Below are 20,575 nucleotides of genomic sequence, written 5' to 3'. Positions count from 1 at the left end.
ATATTAGCATTAATCTGAAAATTTTAACTTTGGAGCACACCTGGATTTGAGCATATTCAAACTCTGTATATTCATTAAGAATTTTTGTTTCTAAATATATTGAACCCACTGGGTTGTTTCTAATAATTTTGAGAGTAGAGTCGTACTTTTGAACAATTTGTGTCATCGTAATGAGGTTTGAATTAAATTCAAACTATTCAAAAACCCAACGAATTTGTGTTTTTGTATGTGTAGTTGCACATTGAGAGATGAGTTTCTGTGGAACAAGGTCAAATGCCAATTAATTGTTTTCTTCTTCTCACAAACTCAAAAATGGACTTTGGAAACTGTGCCAATATCTATTGCATTTTTGAGCACTGAGTTGTCACCTGAAGAACAAAACTTATTTTTTTCCCCTCAGTGTTATTACTTCTGCTTCTTAAATCCCGGGATGGACTTTTACTCCTTTTGGAGTCCATTGTAATTAAACTACAGCAATGTTTGGAAGTGGAAATTTTGGCAATCATGTGTATCCAGGAAATCACCTGGAATTGTGTCAGTTTTAACTAATGCATTAGCCACTGAGCGAAGGAAATATTTCATTCACATAGGGCAGGGTTTTCAGGTCGTTGGGCGGGCGAAGTGAGTGGGCCCGGGAGTGGCCGGGAAATGATCCACTGCCTGCGATCGGCCCCCATCCGCGATTTCACGCTGGCTGGCCAATTTACGGCCAGCAGCATGAAAGGTGTGCTAAAAAGCTCAGCACTACTGGACTGGCGGTGGGAGGAGGGCGAGCGCTGTCACGTCCGTGTGGGTGTGGGGGAGCGTGCAATGGAAGCTCCCTGAAGGCAGAGAGCTGATTCAAGGAGCTGAAGAATTGTAAAAACAAAAATAAATGTTACGAAATTCTTTAAAAAAAAATGTTCCCACATAGGACTCACTCACCTAAACATATAGATAATAAATATTGTCAAAACATTTTAATTTTTTTAATTAATCTCTGGAACCTCACCTGCCCGCGGATGAGGTTTCCTCAAAAATCCAAAGGCCGCCTGGCCGATTCGCCCACCCACCAACCGTAAGGATGGACGAGCAGCAAAAAATCACTCTTAACACATTAATGGCCTTAAAGGCCTCTTAATTGTCAGTGGGCACACGCCAATACTCGTGCGTGCCCGCCGACCAAAGTATCGTGCAAATGCGTGATGACTTTGGGATGCTCGCTATTTTATGCCCAGTCGGGTCAGGCGTGCCCCTACCTGCGGAATGTAAAATTCTACCCATAGAATCTTCTCACATCTGTCAACAACACCTCAAAGGACTTCACGTATGTCAAATTAATTTGAAGCGTAGTGACTATAACATAGGCAAAAGTAACATAAACTCTCAAACATCAAGAAGAATGATCAGTTAATTTATTATTATTAGCATTTTATCAGGGCAGAAAGTTAGCAAAGACCAGGGAGAACTCCCTATTCTTCAGTTTATGCTCTAGGATTGTTATTTTTCTATTGAACTACCAGAAATTGAAGACAAGGTCTCAGTTTAATTTCTTGCCTGAAGGACTATTTCTGACAGTGCAGCACTGTTTCAGTAGTGGACCAATATTTAGATTCTGTGTTGAACTCTTGGTGCAAGGCTCAAATTGACAAGTTTCTAACTCTCATGATTGTTTTTAACTGAGCATTCTGTGTGAAGCCAGTCACCCGAAGGCCTGGAGCCACAAAGTGCCAATGGGCATCATCAGAATAGCATTAATCTCTAACAAAAACAAAAATACCTGGAAAAACTCAGCAGGTCCGACAGCATCTGCGGAGAGGAATACAGCCAAAGTTTCGAGTCTGTATGACTCTTCAACATTAATCTCTGGTATTTTGAGTCTTTCCATAGGCTACTTTAACTTACCTTCAACAGGCAAAGGTCTTTTCCCCTCTGCCATGAGATTACATGGCTTGGTTGGTGCAGTGAGGTGGGGTGGTGGTGTTGGGTGTTTATGGTAGGTGTTTTTGGAGGCGGAGAGCGAGATGGTATTTGTGTAAACTGCATTATGGAACTCCAGCCAATGTGATGTGTGGGACAAGCTGGTCTTTCCATACCTATCAATTTCCTACATTTAGGCAAATTAGATTCTGCTAATTATTTAGCTGTTATTGCCCCTCACAGCACTAAACACGAGCATTTATAGTGGCATATATCTGTAGTGAAATACAGTAGTAGCGATATGCATAAATTGCAGTATTTAGTTTCTTTTCAAGTCCAAAGGAAGTTGCGTTTTTTTAAATGTAAACAGAATATATTCCCTCCTGGTTGAGCTGATTATTGCTTAGTTACCTACTATCCTATGGATAAGAAATTAAATAACTTGCATTTGTATAGCACCTTCCACATCCTCCAACTGCTTGACAAGTAACTAAACACTTTAAGTGTAGCCACTTTTGTTTTACAGGCAAAGTTGGCAGTCAGTTTTGTACACTGCCATGTCTCTCAAATAAGTTGAGTAGCCAGTGAATCTAGTTTGGCAGTGCTTGTTGAGGAATGAATGTTTGTCAGATCACCAGAAGAATTCCTGATCCACATGAGCAAGCAGGGAATCGGTTTAACACTTCATTTGAAAGGAGAAATGCTCTAGGCTTTCACCAGCTGGTGCTGAGTTAGTTTCTTTTTACCACAGAGCTCTGTAGTCAATTTATTCCGTCTTAACTCCATTGATCAAGCAGGCAGCTTGACCTTTAAGTTACCAGCTGCATTAGGTTGTAAAGATTCCAATTGGAGACTGGTTTCCTCTTTGGGAAAGAAGATTATTATTACAAGAAGTTTATTTTAATTTGCACAGCCTTGTTTATTAGAAAAAGCACACACTGGGTCAATTGTGATTTTCTGTGAGCTTTGCTGTACATTGTACAGAAACTGCGTATTACAGCAGGACTCAGAAAGGTCAACTTATGTTCATCATGGTGGTGATCCTCAAAACAAATGTGTCCTTGCCTATTAACACAGCCTGGATGCAAGGCATTCTGTTGCATTTATCTTACATAGACCAAGTGAAAGTTTAAACCATTCTGCCGTCATCAAAATTGCCAGTGTTGTTCTTCAGAAGCACTTTCTGGCACTTTCTTTATAAGCTTACATACTAGGTAAATTGAATTGAATGAAATAGAGACTACGAGAAATCTCTATTCTCCACTAAAGCTTTCCAGACAGTTGGTAAATTCAGAATAGCTTTTGAGCTGAGGTAATTGACAAATGTAGCATCTTTTGCCTTTCTTTCTACATCAAATGATGCCAGATTGTACTTCTCAGATAGAAATTCAGCTTTACTATCACAGCCAATAATTCTTTTTATTGCAGAAATTTTTATTAAGTCAGTGCTAGGCTAGCTATTGAGTTAGATTGAGTTCACAGTGAGAAAAATTCTGTTTAAAATCTTGCTTAGAGAGTGAGTGAGTGTTGTCTTTGTACCAAAGAGAATAGATAAATATATATTACACTGCTGTTCGCCTATCTGCTTCATACAAGCAAAACAATTTGCTGGTCCTAATGTTTGTGTTTTGATATGATAGAATGTGTATTCAATCTACTGTTTAAGGAAAGAGAATTGTGTGACTGCATATGTTATATTCCAGCCGCAAGCGTACAGAGTAAAGATTGTGTGAACCCCTGAGTGTCACTATGATTTGTCTAAATGATGGGCTGTAAACAATATATTCCATAGACACAGAACCAGCTGACAGGGGTGACTGCTGATGCTGTACCTGAGAAACTATCTAACATAAACATGACAAGTTACTCTTGACATTTGAATAATGGTACATTGAACTAGGAAAGGAAATCTGCTCTAATTAGTAGCTTTTGAGCAATAAGGAAATTTTCATTATTCAGAATGAAGAAAGCATCCTGTGGCCAAACTGAACAAAAATGGCTTATATAAATGTTAAACGTTTTGAGCAAGTGTAACTGTAATTTATTAACGCAGCACAATACATATGAATAATATGGTAGTTATAAAATGAAATAATTTAAAAGCATTATTCAAATGCAAGATTACCATGAAATAATGCTGATTTTTTTTATAGTCATATTAAGCATAAGCATGATACATTGTTTTGTAACTAGTCTTTTTGTGTTTTTATTTAATTCTCAGATTCAGATTCAGAAACAAAATTATTACAAGAACTTCTTTCTGGCATTGCTAAGCCTGTGGTAAGTAAGATTAAAGTTTTTTAAACTCAGAATTGGTGTATTAGTGCCACATGATGGCTGGCTGAATAACATGCCATGCACACAAACCGCAGTGGGCTCAGCATCAGTCCCTGGTTTAAGCTTTGATTCTGACACCTGCACTAAGTGTTGCAGTTGTTTTCAGTGTTCCTGGGTTAGGAGGGGGAAAATATGGAAAGGCTCCCACATCTGCCTGCTATCTGATATCCTGAGTGTGTTTTCCAACTATTGCTCCTGTTTCTCTGAATTCTGCTCCTGTTTCTCTGAATCCTGCCTCTATTTCTTACACTTTCATTGCGAGAAGGTGGAGTTGAGGTAGATGATCAGCTATGATCTTACTGATTAGTGGAGCAGATTTGGAATGCCACTGGCCTACTCCTGTTTTTTCCTTATATTCAGGCCGGCCTTCTGAGACGGAACCATATCCTTCTTTCTAAGAATGAAGATGACATTGGTCATCCTGCACAGCTCATGACTGCTGGTTTTACAGCATAAAGACCTGAAATTAGGACAACTGCCTAATCTTGCAGCCATGGAATAATGCAAAATAATTCTCTGCTCGGGTGCTGTCCCTTTTTTAAAAAAAAGTATTGCCATCATCACAACTTCCTGAAAAAAAAACACCCTTGACCTTTATATCCTGGCAAACTACCACCCCATCTTCAACCTCCCCTTTCTTATCAAAGTCTTTGAAGGTGTTGTCACCTCTAAATCTGTGTCCATCTTCCACAACAAAATGTTTTTGTCTCTATCACAGCAGTGAAATGACCTGAATCAAAATCTCCAAAGATATCTTTTGTGATTATGGTGCCTTATCCCTCCTAGACCTCCCTGCAGCCATTGATGCTGTTAGAAACCCATCTTTTTGCATCATCCCTCTATTGATGCAGCTCATTGGAACTACCTTGACTTGTTCCACTCTTGTCTATCCAATCATAGACAGAGGATCTCTAACAATAGATTCTCATCCCACCTTTACAGTGTTAAGTGTAGACTCTTTCCTTGACACCCTCCTCTTGCTCATTTGAATGCTGCTCTTTTGCAACATGATCCGAAGACATGAGGGCATCTTCCATGTGTAACCTGATGACATGCTGATCTACCCCTCTACCACCTCAATCCTTAGAAGACTACTTTGTTATTAGACTGCTTGTCCTACATGTAGTCCTGGCAGAAACACTTTCTTAGGTTGAAGCAGACCATTCGCAAACCTCACATTATATTCAATAATAAGATGAGCTCCTGACCTCATTTCCTCTCCAAGACAAAGTCTGTCTACTTTGCCATCTAACATCACTTGCTCAGTCCTACCTCAGTCCATCTGCTGACGCTCTCCACAGCCTCGTTTAAATTTCTAATTCTCGTGTTTACTTCCCTTGCGACCCTTCCCTTCCCTGTTTTTGGGATCTCTTCCAGCCTTACAATTTCTCGGAGAGCTTTACACTTGTACGTCCTGGCTTCACCCCACCATTAATGGCCATGCCTAGGATATCCTCCCTAAACCTCCCAAACTCCTTTTCTTTGACTGAGCTTTTACTCAACCAAATATCTCCTCCTTAGGTTCTGTAACGATTTCTGTTTGATTAAGCCCCAATGAAGTGGTGTGGGATATTTTTATACCTTAAATGCGCAATATAAATTCAAGATGTTGCTGATTGTCATTGCTGTTGGAGCTGTTGCCCTATTACATTCTATGTTCACATTTAACCAGACTTTTGATTTCAGGTATCTGAAATTAAAGGAAAATCAGTTGTCTTGTCCTGGAATCCACCCTCGAATTCAGTGGAGGAGGAAGATAATGGTGAACAGTTACCAGCAACCTGCAGTTATGAAGTTACACTATCTAACAGTGGAAAAGGTGGAAAATTCAAAGTGGTTTATTTGTAAGTGTGCTGGTTTGGTTCTTTTTGTTTTGTATTCATTTTGTGTGCTGATCAAGATTTCACTTTGGCACCCTGTTGTTGGGGCAACCCCTAGCTGTGGAAAGCTATGAATTGCAAACTAAAACTCATTCCACCCTAGTACAATGCATGGAAAACCAAGTGTTTTACTACTTGAGAGTGAGATTGCCCATAGTTGAGCACAGGACTGAGACTGCCCTAACCCAATAAGTCTGAACCAGAAGAACTAGATCCTATTAGCTTGGACTAAATTTGAACCCAGGTGTGAAAAAGCAATATTCTAAACCAAGGCATTGCCCAGTTCTGTATGCTAAACATTAAATATTTTAAATCATAGCTCTTCACCAAGATGACAAAAATAAAAATGTGAAGATGGAGTCCCAGGAGTTTATTTAGTTCTGGTTGCTTTTGCAAATTTTGTACAATTTTAATGCTGATTCAAAAAAGGACAAATGGGATTCAGTAAGTTTACTCTGCGATTGGCAAATAAAGATCTATTTTCGGTATAAGATATTTATGTAACACAACCTGCATAAATGGACACTCATTGGCAGTTTCCAAATAATTTACATAATAGATCCAAATTTCACATTGAAATCGCAGAGTCTCTCAAATTATGAATTACAGGCAGCCTTCAATGCATCAAGTTTGTTTGCAGCTGAAAACATGGAACATGCGGCTAAATGTGAGGTAGTAACGGGTGGAGGAAGAAAAGACTGTGGCGTCATGAAAATTTCTCTACCAAGCATCCATAATGCTAGATAAACTACTACATCTCTGTGACTAAATGCTTGCACAACTTTATCCCAGGAATAGAGGGGTTTCTCTGCTACTGTGGATGCTGGGTATATAATTCCCCTTCCCACAAAATCCAGGAACTGCACTGAATCAATCGATATTCATGAAATGGGGCTTGGGCCTCCAAGGCACTTCCTCTAGATTATTGACATGGAAATCACAGCATTAAATTTCCCACCATTGTGTGCTTACGCCCCCCCACCCACCCAAGTTCTGTGACATCACTTGACCACCACCACAGAGAGTCTTAACTGTTCTCCACTTGGTTAAGAGTGTTGAGAATTGTGGGCATTGACATTCACTAGGCATTGAAATTGGGAGGGTGCCTTGGAATCAGAGGCTGGAAGAGATGGATACTAGGGAAAATGGTTTCGTAAAGCAACAAAGAAAGAGAAGGGAAAGGGACTAAGGATGGAGATTATGGCTAGGAAATAGCAGATTGGGGCTCAAGTGCTTGCAGGGTCGGTGGGGTAGGTATGGCGGTGTGGGCTTCTTGGTTCTCTGCAGAGGGCCAGAAACAGCAATAACAATATGGAGTAAGAACATAAGATGTAGTTACTATACAACCCGTTTATGCTGCTCTGCCTTTCATTATGATTATGGCTGATTTTCGGCTTCAACTCCACTTTCTCACCCACTCCCCATATCTCTTCATTCCCTGAGAAAACAAAAATCTGTCTTTCTCAGCCTTAAGTATATTCACGATGGAACATAACAGCCCTTGAATAGACAATTCCAAAAGTTCACAATTCTTTGAATGAAGAAATGTCACCTCATCTCGGTCCTAAATGATCGCCCCCTTTACCTGAGACTGTGCCCCTAGTTCGAGATTCCTCAGGGGAAACAGCCTTTCAGTGTCTACCCTGTCAAGCCCCTTCAGAGTCTTATATGTTTCAATGGGATCACCAGTAGATTCAGACAGTAAACTGGAAGAACCAATGGGGAACAGAGGAGGAATGTTCCTTAACTGAAAGTTCTTGGACAATAGATCTTTAACCACATGTTTTACTATATTTTCATAGTTATTTAAAAAAATGGAGGTTTTTTTGGAAGCAATCACAGCGATGCATCATAATTCCTGTGGTATAATGATGGATAGCATTTTTGATACTTACAACTTGGATGTGGAATGTTAGGAAAGATGACTTTGTGACTTACTGTGTTGAGCTTCCAACAACATATCTGTGCCATCATCAAGACCACCTGTCCCCACCTCAGTGTCATCTCATACCACACCTGCCTTAACTCATCTGCTGCTGAACCCCCACTCCCCCTCCCATCTATGCCTTTGTTACATCTAGAATCAACTATTCTGACACATACAAAAACAGAATTACCTGGAAAAACTCAGCAGGTCTGGCAGCATCGGCGGAGAATAAATCAGTTAACGTTTCGAGCCTTCATGGCCCTTCGGCAGAACTGAAGCATAGTTAGGAGAAAGGAGAAATATAAACTGGTTTAAGGTGGGGGGGGGGGGGGCGGGGGGTGGAGAAGAGAGAAGTTGAGGGTGTGGTGATTGTGGAGATAAGCAAGCCGTGATAGGAGCAGATAATCAAAAGATGTCACAGACAAAAGGATCAAAGAGGTGTTGAAGGTGGTGATATTTGTCTAAGAAAAGTGCTAATTAAGAATGGAAGACAGGATACCCAAAGTACAGCTCTAGTGGGGGTGGGGTGGACGGACTAACAAGGTTTTAGTTTTAGATTTAAAAATAATGGAAATAGGTGGGGAAAGAAGAATCTATATAAATTATTGAAAAAAAGGGGGGGGTGGTGGGGGGGTGGAGAAACGGGGTGGGGATGGGGGGAGGGGGAGTTTAAGATCTAAAGTTGTTGAATTCAATATTCAGCCCGGAAGGCTGTAAAGTGCCTAGTCGGAAGATGAGGTGCTGTTCCTCCAGTTTGCGTTGGGCTTCACTGGAACAATGCAGCAAGCCAAGGACAGACATGTGGGCAAGAGAACAGGGTGGAGTGTTAAAATGGCAAGCGACAGGGAGGTTTGGGTCTTTCTTGCGGACAGACCGCGAGACACATTCTGACACATTCCTGCTTGCCTCCCACATTCTAACCCCGTAAACTTGAGGTCATCCAAAACTCTGCTGTCTTTGTCCTAACTGGCACCAAGTCCTGTTCACCCATCACTCCTGCATTCACTGACCTGCATTGGCTTTTGGTCAAGCAGTATCTCAGTTTTAAAATTTTCATCCTTGTTTTCAAATCCCTCCATGACCTTGCCCCTCTCTACTCTTGTAACCCCCTCCACTCCCACAACCCACCAAGATTCCTACACTCCTCTTGAGCAGCCAGATTTTAATCATTGCACCATTGGTGGCCATGCCTTCAGCAGCTACAATCCTAAGCACTTTTCCCTGTAAGCTGCTCAGCAGTCTGTAATATATCATGCAGGGAACAAACGGACCATGCACAAGTAATGCTGGCTTTAAGATGTGCAGATAAGCAGCTGCGCCATAATCTTAAAGGGAATGCATAGTGCAACAAACGGACTGTGTACAGCAAACAGAAATTAGTGGGAACATTGATCCTAAGCTCTGAAACTCCCTCTCTACTTCTTTTTCCTTCTCTAAGGCACCCAATTAAACCTACCTCTTTGACCAGGCTTTAGTTTTCCTGCCCTAATATTTTGTTATGTGGCTCAGTGTCAAATCTTGCTTTATAATGCTCCTTTGAAGTGCTTTGGGATGTTTTACTTTGTTTTAGGGTGCTATATAAATGCAAATTGTTATTTCCAACAAGATCATGAGAGCAGGGAAGTTCAACTTAAGACCTGTTTTCATTTCAGAGGCGAAGAAACCACAGTTACTATATCCGAACTGCGACCAGCCACAGATTACCACGTTAGGTATATTTTCATACCTGATATTATTTAAAATTAACATAATAAAACTTCTGAGATTGTTACAAGAGAAAGGAGGCTTCTGCTCTGTCCACTTAACATCTCTGTTTTTCTCTGATGTAGAGTTTCAGCAATTTGTAATTCTGTGAAAGGGTCTGCTTCAGAAGTGACAAGCTTTACCACAGAAATCAGTAAACCTGATTCTCCAGCTCCACCAAAACTAATTAATAGGACCAAAAACAGTCTGAGTTTTCAGTGGAAGGTATGTATTACTAGATCTATCAGCAAATTATTTTCTGATGCTTTGACTTCTGTAAGAGGGAGGAGTGGGGTCTGGTGTTCAACATTTTTTTAAAAAATCTGGTGGGAGTGGTGGTGTGGGGGTTTCCTTCCAAATGTCAATACACATGGGGATCTTGTGCAAATATTCCCAGGGCCCCAATCTAATTTTCTAAACATGGTGTAAGTAACCCATAGGGAACAATGAGAGCTGCAGAAAATGTTTTTCTTTGTGCACAGCAACAGAAACAACATGATAGTATGCTAATAAATCCAGTGATGTACTGAAATCTAATAACCCCTTTAATCTGCCATTTTAATTTTTGCTGCAGGCACCCAATGACGGTGGTTCTAAAATCTCCAGTTATCTTTTAGAATGGGATGAGGTAAGTGTTTTCCTGGTATTCTTTTAAATGACAGTTCTTATTAAAGGGTCAAAGTGCTGTGGTGCAGATAAAGTTGTAATAGTAAATTGTCAGTAGCTGTTATTAAATGGCTAAATAAGAATTAACTACAATAAGCTTTCTTCATGTAGGGAAGACAAAACCCTTTCAAGGAATGTTACTTTGGACATCAGAAGCAATACAAGCTGACTAAATTGTCCCCATCAGTAGGATATATGTTCAGGCTAGCAGCTAAAAATGAAATTGGACTGAGGTAAGTAACCTTTGAAATATATGAATGGCTTCAGTTCACTGGGAACAGGAAAATCTGATTTACCTATTGCATATAGTGGAGAACATTTTCCAGTTAGTTGCTGTTTAAAAACCAGGTCCTGGAGACAAGGAGCTGAAGGTATATGATAACTGAAAAAAGAGACATGTCTAAGCTTTTTGTCAGCCGGACACTTGCAAGAATATCAATATAAAGGCAAAACAATGATTTATACTGCATGTGAAAAGCTTAGACATGTCCCTTTTTTCAGCAATACGCAAGTTCTGTACTACAAAATGACTATTTGTTTGTGATAACATATATTGCTATATACTGGTATTTCTATCCTCTTACTGTGGGCACCTGCTCATTGCCTATGCTGCTGAGTGTGGCTATAGCAGTACAGAAACAGCTTAAAATATTTTTTCCATTTTAGCTGCAATCATGGAAAAGGGATAGATAAAGGAAAAAAGATGGAGGAGAAGAATGAGGTGGAGTACAGGAAATAAATTGTATTAAGACTGAGGAAAAGCGAGCTAGTTTAAGCAGTGGTAATTGTCCCCTCACTTCTGGGATGTAGGCTTGAATTCAGTGCAGACTGATGGTAGCAACTTTCCTCCCCCAATTTTGAAATTTCTGGTATGCCATCCCTCAATCTTTCTTCCTCTCTGCTGCTTAGTCTTGCTTTAAAAACTTCAAAACCTATGTTAGTACCATGGAATTCATTCATCATTCCAAACTTGTCTCCTGTGGCTCAGTGTCTATTGTTCTCATCAATCTCTAGAGGACCTTAGGGAATCTGGTACTTTAAAATCGCAATGCAAGCGCATACTATTGTGGCAATATTGTTTTGTCATGGAGTTGTGAGAATTGTTTGAATAAAACACCTGAGCAGCAGACTCAGAATCTTGAAAATCTGACTTAATAGTTCTGTAAACAGTAGCAACTCAGCCTCGAATAAATAAATTATATCTTCCGCTCTTTCATTAGTTCACCTAGCTCACATGACTGAGCCACCAGCTGAAGTGAAAGTGGTGATTGTTAACTCCGTAAAGATGGAGGCATGTTCCACATAAAATTATCAAACAGTCTTGATTTCTTTCATTGTCTCAAAAGCTGTTTTAAAATATCAGTGAGAATTAAGAGTAATTATTTTTATCCGTTGATTTATTCTTGTATGAAGACTTATAAGAACTGAAGAAATAAGAATAACAGTAGGCCAGGCAGTCCCTTGAGCTTGCTCCTCCATTCAATGAGATCATAGATAACTTTCAACTCCACACTTTGCTTTACCCCTAAACCCCTTGATTCATTTGATGCTTATGTTGTACAACAAATTTAGTTGGTTGTTATATTAGCTACAAAGTCTGTCATTGTTTTTCCATCTATCAGAGCAATCAGGAATGTATGATGGCCATTTGTACAATTCTACTCTATAGCTCAACAGAAGAAAGCAGGCTGTACGCCATAGGCACGTTGTGCCACGTTGAGTGATTTAGTGGATGGAAAATGTGCCATTGCTTATGGAAGCTGTCTTTTGCAATGTGCACCAAGGGTACTGGGAAGAAGCTCAAATTTTAATGTCTATAATTCCCAATGCCTCTTCATGGAGGGCCAACCATTGTTGACAAGTTCAGCTACCCTGGTACTTGCAGTGATGAATTGTGAACTTCTTGCATTACATTTTAACTGCTTATGTTTTTGGTTTTTCCACTAGTGACTTCAGTGAAACAATACAGTATTACACAGCAGGCAGTGTTCCACCTTCCCCACCTCCCCCTCAGCTAATTAGGGTAGGTGTCACATGGATGTCGTTGGAGTGGAGTAGGCCCAGTGGTGTTTCATGTGACGAATCCATTACGTATATCCTGGAAATGGAAGATGAGAGTTCAGTAAGAGATTTTAATTTATATTTATTAAGTAATTTTAATCTGATTGGGAAAGTGAGATATGAGCACTTAATGGTATTGAACCAGATTCCACTACGTTACCTCTTGCTAATGTGCATAGTTGACCCAATGTAGTGAAATTGGACTACCCATCCCACTTCTGTGGTGACATGCAGACATTTCTCCCCATCTACCCAGCAAATGTAGCATTGTAGACATTGATACATTCACTGCAACTCAACCAAAAGAAGGCACTCAGTAGTTAGTCTGGCTTGTTATCAGCAACAGTCCCTTACCGATCTTAAGGTGAAGAGAGACATGTGACAAACAAGGAAAGAAGCCAGTTGTAAGGAAATAACTTCAATAATCCATAAATCTGCATTAAAAAGTGTTCTGATTCTCTCCCGTGTCCATTCATACCCAGAAAGAGAAATTGAGAAGTAGGACCACAGACTGCTGGTGGTATTTACAAATTACCCACAACGATACGCCAAGTACGAAAACCATTCCACGTATATTCAGCTTCACTATTGCAACTACTTTTGGCTCTAAATCAGGTGTTTATAAGCTTAAAACTCATGATAGGATTTGAGTACAAAATCCAAGTTTCCACAACGGAGGGAGTGCTGCAGTGCCAGATGTCCTAATTTTTGGGTAAGGTGGTAAATTGAAAATCTGTCCATCTGCTTATTGCGCTATTTTAATAAAAAGAGTAAGGGGATTCTCTCAAGGGACTGGCCAACATTTTTCACTCAGTCTACAACCTGAATTGCTTTGTGGGACCTTGTTCTTTAGGATGAAGCTCTTTAGGACATCCTGAGGATGTGAACATATAAACAAATGGAAATTTGTTCTATATATAAATGTATGTTAACCATGCAATGTGTGTACAATCTGCAGTGTATCTTGATACAGTGCAATTGTAAAACAATTAAATTTAAAAAGTAACATAAGTGCTTTGAATTATGCTTTAGAATCTTGCTCATTGTTTTAAACTGTATGAACATAGGAACAAGAGCATGCCATTCAGCCCATCAGACCTGCTCCATTTAGGTCAGGGCTGATCTGTATTTCAAGGTGGATTTTTTTTTCTGTATTGTGAATAGCAATTTGTCTTGCACAAATTACTATTGGATACGAGCAGAGATTTAACACGTGGAAATTGTTAACCTCTGACCAATTATGGACAGCACATTTTCAAATAGCAAACTATCCTGGTTGAAATTCACATCCCAGTGTAGGAAATGTGATAATTTCTGGTTTGTTAATCACTGTCATTTTTGGCTGGTTATCATAAGCAGTTATTGTAAGTCATATGGGTAGAAAAAAAGGAAATTGTGATTATTCTGCTAAGTTTTTTTTGCATGGCACCTGTTATGATGTACAAATTGCAATTTGAACTTGTAAAATTGTTTGTAACTACATTTTAAATATTTTATAGGGTTATGGTTATAAGGTAAAATACAATGGCGATGAGCTCACTTGCACTTTAAAAAATCTCAGACGGAGTAGCTCCTTCAATTGCAGAGTAAGTGCTATTTGCTTGTTCAAGCCTTATTTTTCTTTTTCTTTTAACACCACTGTCAGTGCTCTTTGAATTGAGTTATCAGATTCAGATAATAAAAGGCATTAGTTCCCATGTGAGAAAGGAAAATAGTCAGCCAGGGTGTCTACTTAGTATTATCCAGTGGCCCCTGTGTGAAAGTATGTTGTATCCATACTACATCACATCTGGCTGTGATGCTTACTGTAGTTGAATAGTCTAAGAGGCTCAAGTATTATAAATGGCCACTTCATTAGGATATTGGAGGGCAGCTGTTGATGTGGAATTTCAGGAATTGAAGGTGTGAGATTCTGGCAGGGCTGGAGGTAACAGCTCTTTGATACTCTACTATACTCTACTTGTTGCTACTAGTCTCTGTTTCTTTTCAGTATCTAGTGGCACAGGAGGCTGTTTTTACAATCAGGAGGTTGTTTTTACAATCAGCAGATTATGTTCAGGGCTGTATCTGCAACAACGTCCCTTTTTCAAAGCATGAACCAGTTGTCAGTTTGACTTTGAACTCCCTACCAGCAGAACTGGCTAGAGGTGATAGAGAGTCTCTCACCACTTCACTCCATTTCACTCACATGCCAATCCAGTATTCAGAAGCTGGAGCTCGAGCTTCCTGTTTGCCAGGACCATGGTGGGGGGATTTGAATGGGAGAGGGTCACTTCACTTCCATTAAATGCAAGTTCCCCACTGGATGCCAACCTAGCATGAAGAGATTGAAACTTAAGTCTCCTCTAGCTGGGCGGTAGTCTTTATAGTGTATCAAAATTTAGTTCAAAAGAATTGCTGACGGTAGCATTTTATCACAATCATAATGGCCAGTGTTGCAATCTCTGTGGTGAGAACTTTGATTTTATTCCCATGCAGTGGTATTGCAAGAGCATTCTTTGCAGGCATTTTCAGAGTAGAGCTGCAGTGATGTTGTCGTGTGTTCAAGCAACCAATCCCAATAAATCCCAATTTTCACAGACATCCTAATCAGGAAAGGAAAAGCAGTAGAAATAAAATCACTTTTTAAAATGTTTTACATAAAATGGGGGACTGGAACATAGACATCAGTGAAGGTAGAAACTGAAATAATCTGAAAAACTTTTTTTTAAATGAAAAATAATTTAAGATTTCTAATTAATCAAATGGAGACACATAACAGCACTTGCAGAATGTAAAAAAAATCAGGGCCAATACTGTTGTTAAAACCCAGTTATAGCAATGAGGGAATGGAAAAGGGCAGGCTCTTAACTAATTTAAAAGAATGTTGGCTCTGGGGGTTGGGAGCCACAGTGCAACCTGGAGCACTTAGTGGCAGACTACAATTTAGAATTTCTGCACTAGCCTGCGCATGCGCTACATCCTGAAGTTCACCAGTTTTAGAGGGGCAATGATAGTGAATGTTGCCAGTTCATCGTCAACCTCCCTCCACCCCACACCTCCCTTCACTGCAAACCCGGGCCAATGTTTGATCTGTCTTTATGGGGATAAATGAACTGTGTACTGAAGTGTCATGTTTTTCTTCTTGCATGCTCATAAAAATTCTCTTGTTATAAGTCTTTAACGTTAACTTCATTTTCTTTTCATTAATATGCAGATATTTGCCTGTAATAGCGAAGGCAAAAGTAACCCTAGTGAAGTTGTGAAATATTGCACATGTCCTGATAAGCCTGGACCACCAAGTAAACCAAGTATAAAGGGAAAAGTTCATGCATACAGTTTAAAGGCTTTGTGGGGTAAGCCACATCTGATCTGATGCATTAATGAAGTCCATTGTGAAAGAAACTCATTACAATGATTTCCTATAATTGAAATTGTGCTTTTTATTCTCCAGACTGTAGTTTTTATTGAATTATGTGCATGTTGCCACTTTGCAACATGTGCATTGGTAGATGAGAGCTGTATGTCACACTTGCAAGTGTCACATAGTAAATCCTTTCTGAAAAAGGGACTGTTAACTTGAAGATACCATTTGTCTCTTCAGTAGTGTGTGAATGAAGCAGTAATAGGCAAGTGGGAAAACTACCAATGAAGAAGCAGCAGATAATGGCTGATAATAGATAATGGCAAAGTATAGTTTTTTTAAAAAAAATGGCCATCATCTTTTTTTCAGTTACTTGAGACGTAGTGATAAAGATTTGTATACACACACACACACAAAATTGATTAATTCACAAAAATAGCTCAAACTTTACCCAAAACATTTTCCTTGCTTCTTGGAACTGACATTGGTTTTACTTCCAGAGGCCTAATCTCTAAAGACCTGGAGCTAGAGTTTTTGCTCCTTTCTTGGAGCTTGCTTTGTTCAGTTGGACTACAGTCTATAATGCATCGTAGTCGAAGCAGCTGCATTTCTTGTATAAATAATTTAATACACTTGCAAATTTTGTTTCACTAAGAATTACTGTTTTCCAGCCTTATGGTTATTCGCATTTTTCTAATTTTCACACTGCCAAAAAATCAATAGATGGTCTGTTGCCACTGCAGCTATGGCTATGTGTAGAAAACATCAAGGAAATGCTGGAAGCCTCACATGAAACAGCAAATAAATGTTATGTTGTTTTCATGCTCAGATATTTTATGTCAAGCCTCCTTATTGATATTTTCACAATTTGTTTACACTCCTGAAAATTGCATTACATAAATGGCCTGCACTCGCCTTAGCAATACTCGCTGCTCACTGATTTTAATTTTAAAAATCTGTATTTTCCCACTTCAGTTTTTTGTCAGGTGAGATGTGGATTTTTTTTGCCCCCTTTTAATAGTATCCAAGCATGTAAGTAGCATGCACTTCTGTCCCACGTGTCACACTTTTGATGTTGCATTAGAATATGTCCTCCAAAATCTGCTAGTTCATAAGTGATCTCTTGTATGGTTCCCCATGTGGGTGAGAAAGAGTTTTTTTTTAAGAGTGGTATTTGTTACATTGCACAGTGATTTGGGGGAATAATTTTTTTATGGGTGTAGAATAAATTACATGGATTGGGAAAGGCATGAATATCTGTAAGGAAAACATCAGGATTTAAAAGATTTGAGTGCAGGAACAAAAATAGTGGGGGTGGACATCAGCATTCAAGGTCAAAAACATCAAGGAATGGGCATTAGGGGGAAAAAAAACTCTTATGTGGAATGAGATTTAATTAGAGGGAGTTTAAATACAGTATCATAACTGGGAATGAAAAAACCTATTTAGTAAATTGGAGGTTAAGAATGGGAATTCAAAACAAAGCTCCATAATGAGGAAAGGGTGGAGCATTAAAAACAGGATTGGGAATTTAAAAGAAATAAAGCCAAAGAAGGGAGGTTTAAAAATAGACCTTGATATACCAAGAAAAAGAGCATTGAGCAGAAGCAGCAATTAAAGAACATTAGCCAGTGGTTGGTGGTGGGTTTGGGTGGGTTAAGCTTAAGAGCAGGACAGGGAATTAAAATAGAAGCAAGTAAGCAGAGATTAAAAGCTGTACAGAGAGCTGGCAGAGCTCTGTGTGTTGTAGAGAAGGTAAGATGTGGGGTTGGAAGTTGACTGCTTAAATCCTGTAGGATGAGGTGGAAAGAAGGAGCATATCCTTGGAGTGGGGTAATTCAGTCATTTTAACATAGCTGGAAGAGAAGTGTGGCCAGACCGTTTGAAAGGCAAAGGGAGCATGTTCCAAGCCTGATGCAGCCAAAGGCAAAGGGAGCATGTTCCAAGCCTGATCGAGGCAGGCAGAAGAATTGCAGTTGGCTTCCAATGTTGGCCTGTGTGGATAGCAAGGCATAGGAGTTAGAAAAACCAGAGTTGATGCAAAAGCACCACCTACTGTTTGATCACTTGCAATAACAGCTTTAAAGAACTGACAAATATTAATACAGAAGTTTCCCATTATAAAATGTTGATGTAGCGTTTTTCCATTATAAATGCTAGCGTATAAACCATGACACAAAATGTGACACAACGGACTAACTTGTACAGGGAGTGGTGTCAAATACAATAACAGCTTTAAAGAACTGACAAATATTAATACAGAAGTTTCCCATTATAAAATGTTGATGTAGCGTTTTTCCATTATAAATGCTAGCGTACAAACCATGACACAAAATGTGACACAATGGACTAACTTGTACAGGGAGTGGTGTCAAATACAATACCTTAATTATAGCATTTTATAGATGCCAAATGTGTATGTATGTTAAATATTTACAAGACTGTACATGGAATAAGACATCAAGAGCAATCAGCAGACATTCCTAATATAAAACTCAAATTCTGGCAGGACTACAGCTTTACAAAAGATTAGTGTGATAAAATTAAAGCACATGGGATTGGGAGTAGTGTATTGAGATGGATAGAAAACTGGTTGGCAGACAGGAAACAAACAGGAATAAACTGGTCTTTTTCTGAATGGCAGGCAGTGACTAGTGGGGTACCACAGGGATCGGTGCTGGGACCCCAGCTATTCACCATATATATTAATGATTTAGATGAGGGAATTAAATGTAATATCTCCAAATTTGCAGATGACACAAAGCTGGGTGGGAGGGTGAGCTGTGAGGAGGATGCAGAGATGCTTCAGTGTGATTTGGACAAGCTGAGTGAGTGGGCAAATGCATGGCAGATGCAGTATAATGTGGATAAATGTGAGGTTATCCACTTCGGTAGCAAAAACAGGAAGGCAGATTATTATCTGGCTATAAATTGAGAGAGGGGAATGTGCAACGAGACCTGGGTGTCCTCGTACACCAGTCGTTGAAGGTAAGCATGCAGGTGCAGCAGGCAGTAAAGAAGGCAAATGGTATATTGGCCTTCGTAGCCAGAGGATTCGAGTACAGGAGCAGGGATGTCTTGCTGCGATTGTACAGGGCCTTGGTGAGACCACACCTGTAATATTGTGTGCAGTATTGGTCTCCTTATCTGAGGAAGGATGTTCTTGCTATAGAGGGAGTGCAGCGAAGGTTTACCAGACTGATTCCTGGGATGGCGGGACTGACATATGAGGAGAGATTGAGTCAGTTAGGATTATATTCACTGGAGTTCAGAAGAATGAGGGGGGATCTTATAGAAACCTATAAAATTCTAACAGGACTAGACAGGATAGATGCAGGAAGGATGTTCCCGATGGCGGGGGAATCCAGAACCAGGCGTCACAGTCTGAGGATACGGGGTAGACCATTTAGGACTGAGGTGAGGAGAAATTTCTTCACCCAGAGAGTGATGAGCCTGTGGAATTTGCTACCACAGAAAGTAGTTGAGGCCAAAACATTTTGTTTTCAAGAAGGAGTTAGATATAGCTCTTGGGGCGAAAGGGATCAAAGGATATGGGGAGAAAGCGGGAGCAGGCTATTGAGTTGGATGATCAGCCATGATCATAATGAATGGCAGAGCAGCTCGAAGGGCCGAATGGCCTACTCCTATTTTCTATGTTTATTGATGTTTGGAGAGTGATTATGGGTAAATTCCCTGAAATTAAAATAATGCTATATACTATACTTTATACAACTGCAGAACTGCTCCTAAGAGGATTAGTGCAAATTAATCCTTCATGTTTGACGGTTTAATGCCAAATCCATACAAATTGTGCCATCTATACATACGATATTCCAGTTAAGGAGCTGCATCGATCAGTCTCTGAAAATTTTTTAAAAGAAATGCAGTTTCTACTTTTCTTGCTCAAAACATATTCAAAATCTCTAATCATGAAAGGAATTTAGTAGAAACAAAAACAAAATCTTATTTTGATATGAATTTGATTTGATTGAAATGATCTTGGTTCTTGATCTTAGCTTCTTTAGCGAGAAGCTAAAATTGATTCATGTTTGTGTAGTACCCATCAGAATTGTAACTTCTTATGACACATATGACTTGACCTCCTGAGGAAATACCTATTTTCTCAATGTTTATTGTCTGAGATTCTAACTGATGATGTTGGCTTCAATGAAACTACTTATGCAGCCAGGTCCCATCCCTCTTAAAAAAATGTTTGTGTGCTTAAAAAAAAATCCATCAAACACACTGACTTGTAGAAGAGCAAGCTTCCAAGACTGCTGGCTATAATGGCCAATGTGTTTTTGAGCAGTGTTGTCAGAGAATCCTAGTTACACTGAAATCTCTGAAATCTTTAGTAATATTTTAGTTGGGTAAAAGATTTACATCTGTCTTCTGAAATATTAGTCATATATAAGTCAACAAATTTTTTTTCTTCTTTTTGCAGACCCTCCAAAAGATAATGGTGGGTCAGAGATTACCAAGTATGTACTGGAATTATCAGAGGGGTTGAATGGTAAGTATACTTTTTTATCTTTTACTCTGGGTCTTAACTTTGCATGTGTACATTCTAGATCCTGGAACACAAACTGTATTAGTAAACATTTACACTAGTAAAAGATGCATGTTAACAAATAAAATGCACTCTACTTAATAAGAATTTTGGCAAATTTGGGAAGGAAAACAGCTTTGGTTTATGAAAATTAATTAAGTGTAGCATTG

General features: G+C 39.4%; 1 protein-coding gene across 3 annotated transcripts in view; it reads left to right on the top strand.

Moving 5' to 3' along the window:
* Positions 1–20,575, top strand: part of LOC144683823 (fibronectin type-III domain-containing protein 3A-like) — a 152,636-nt gene that overhangs the window by 111,455 nt on the left and 20,606 nt on the right. For all 3 annotated transcript variants that reach the window (XM_078547290.1, XM_078547289.1, XM_078547291.1), the window contains 10 exons: positions 4,121–4,179; positions 5,923–6,080; positions 9,696–9,755; positions 9,873–10,011; positions 10,361–10,414; positions 10,564–10,685; positions 12,400–12,574; positions 14,013–14,099; positions 15,710–15,848; positions 20,301–20,369. In XM_078547290.1, the coding sequence (XP_078403416.1) occupies positions 4,121–4,179; positions 5,923–6,080; positions 9,696–9,755; positions 9,873–10,011; positions 10,361–10,414; positions 10,564–10,685; positions 12,400–12,574; positions 14,013–14,099; positions 15,710–15,848; positions 20,301–20,369 (1,062 nt within the window). The remainder of the gene's footprint in view (positions 1–4,120; positions 4,180–5,922; positions 6,081–9,695; positions 9,756–9,872; positions 10,012–10,360; positions 10,415–10,563; positions 10,686–12,399; positions 12,575–14,012; positions 14,100–15,709; positions 15,849–20,300; positions 20,370–20,575) is intronic.

This window comes from Cetorhinus maximus, chromosome 8 (assembly GCF_964194155.1).
Source record: "Cetorhinus maximus chromosome 8, sCetMax3.hap1.1, whole genome shotgun sequence".
Classification (NCBI taxonomy): Eukaryota; Metazoa; Chordata; class Chondrichthyes; order Lamniformes; family Cetorhinidae; genus Cetorhinus; species Cetorhinus maximus.
This window is presented reverse-complemented; position numbering and strand designations above follow the sequence as displayed.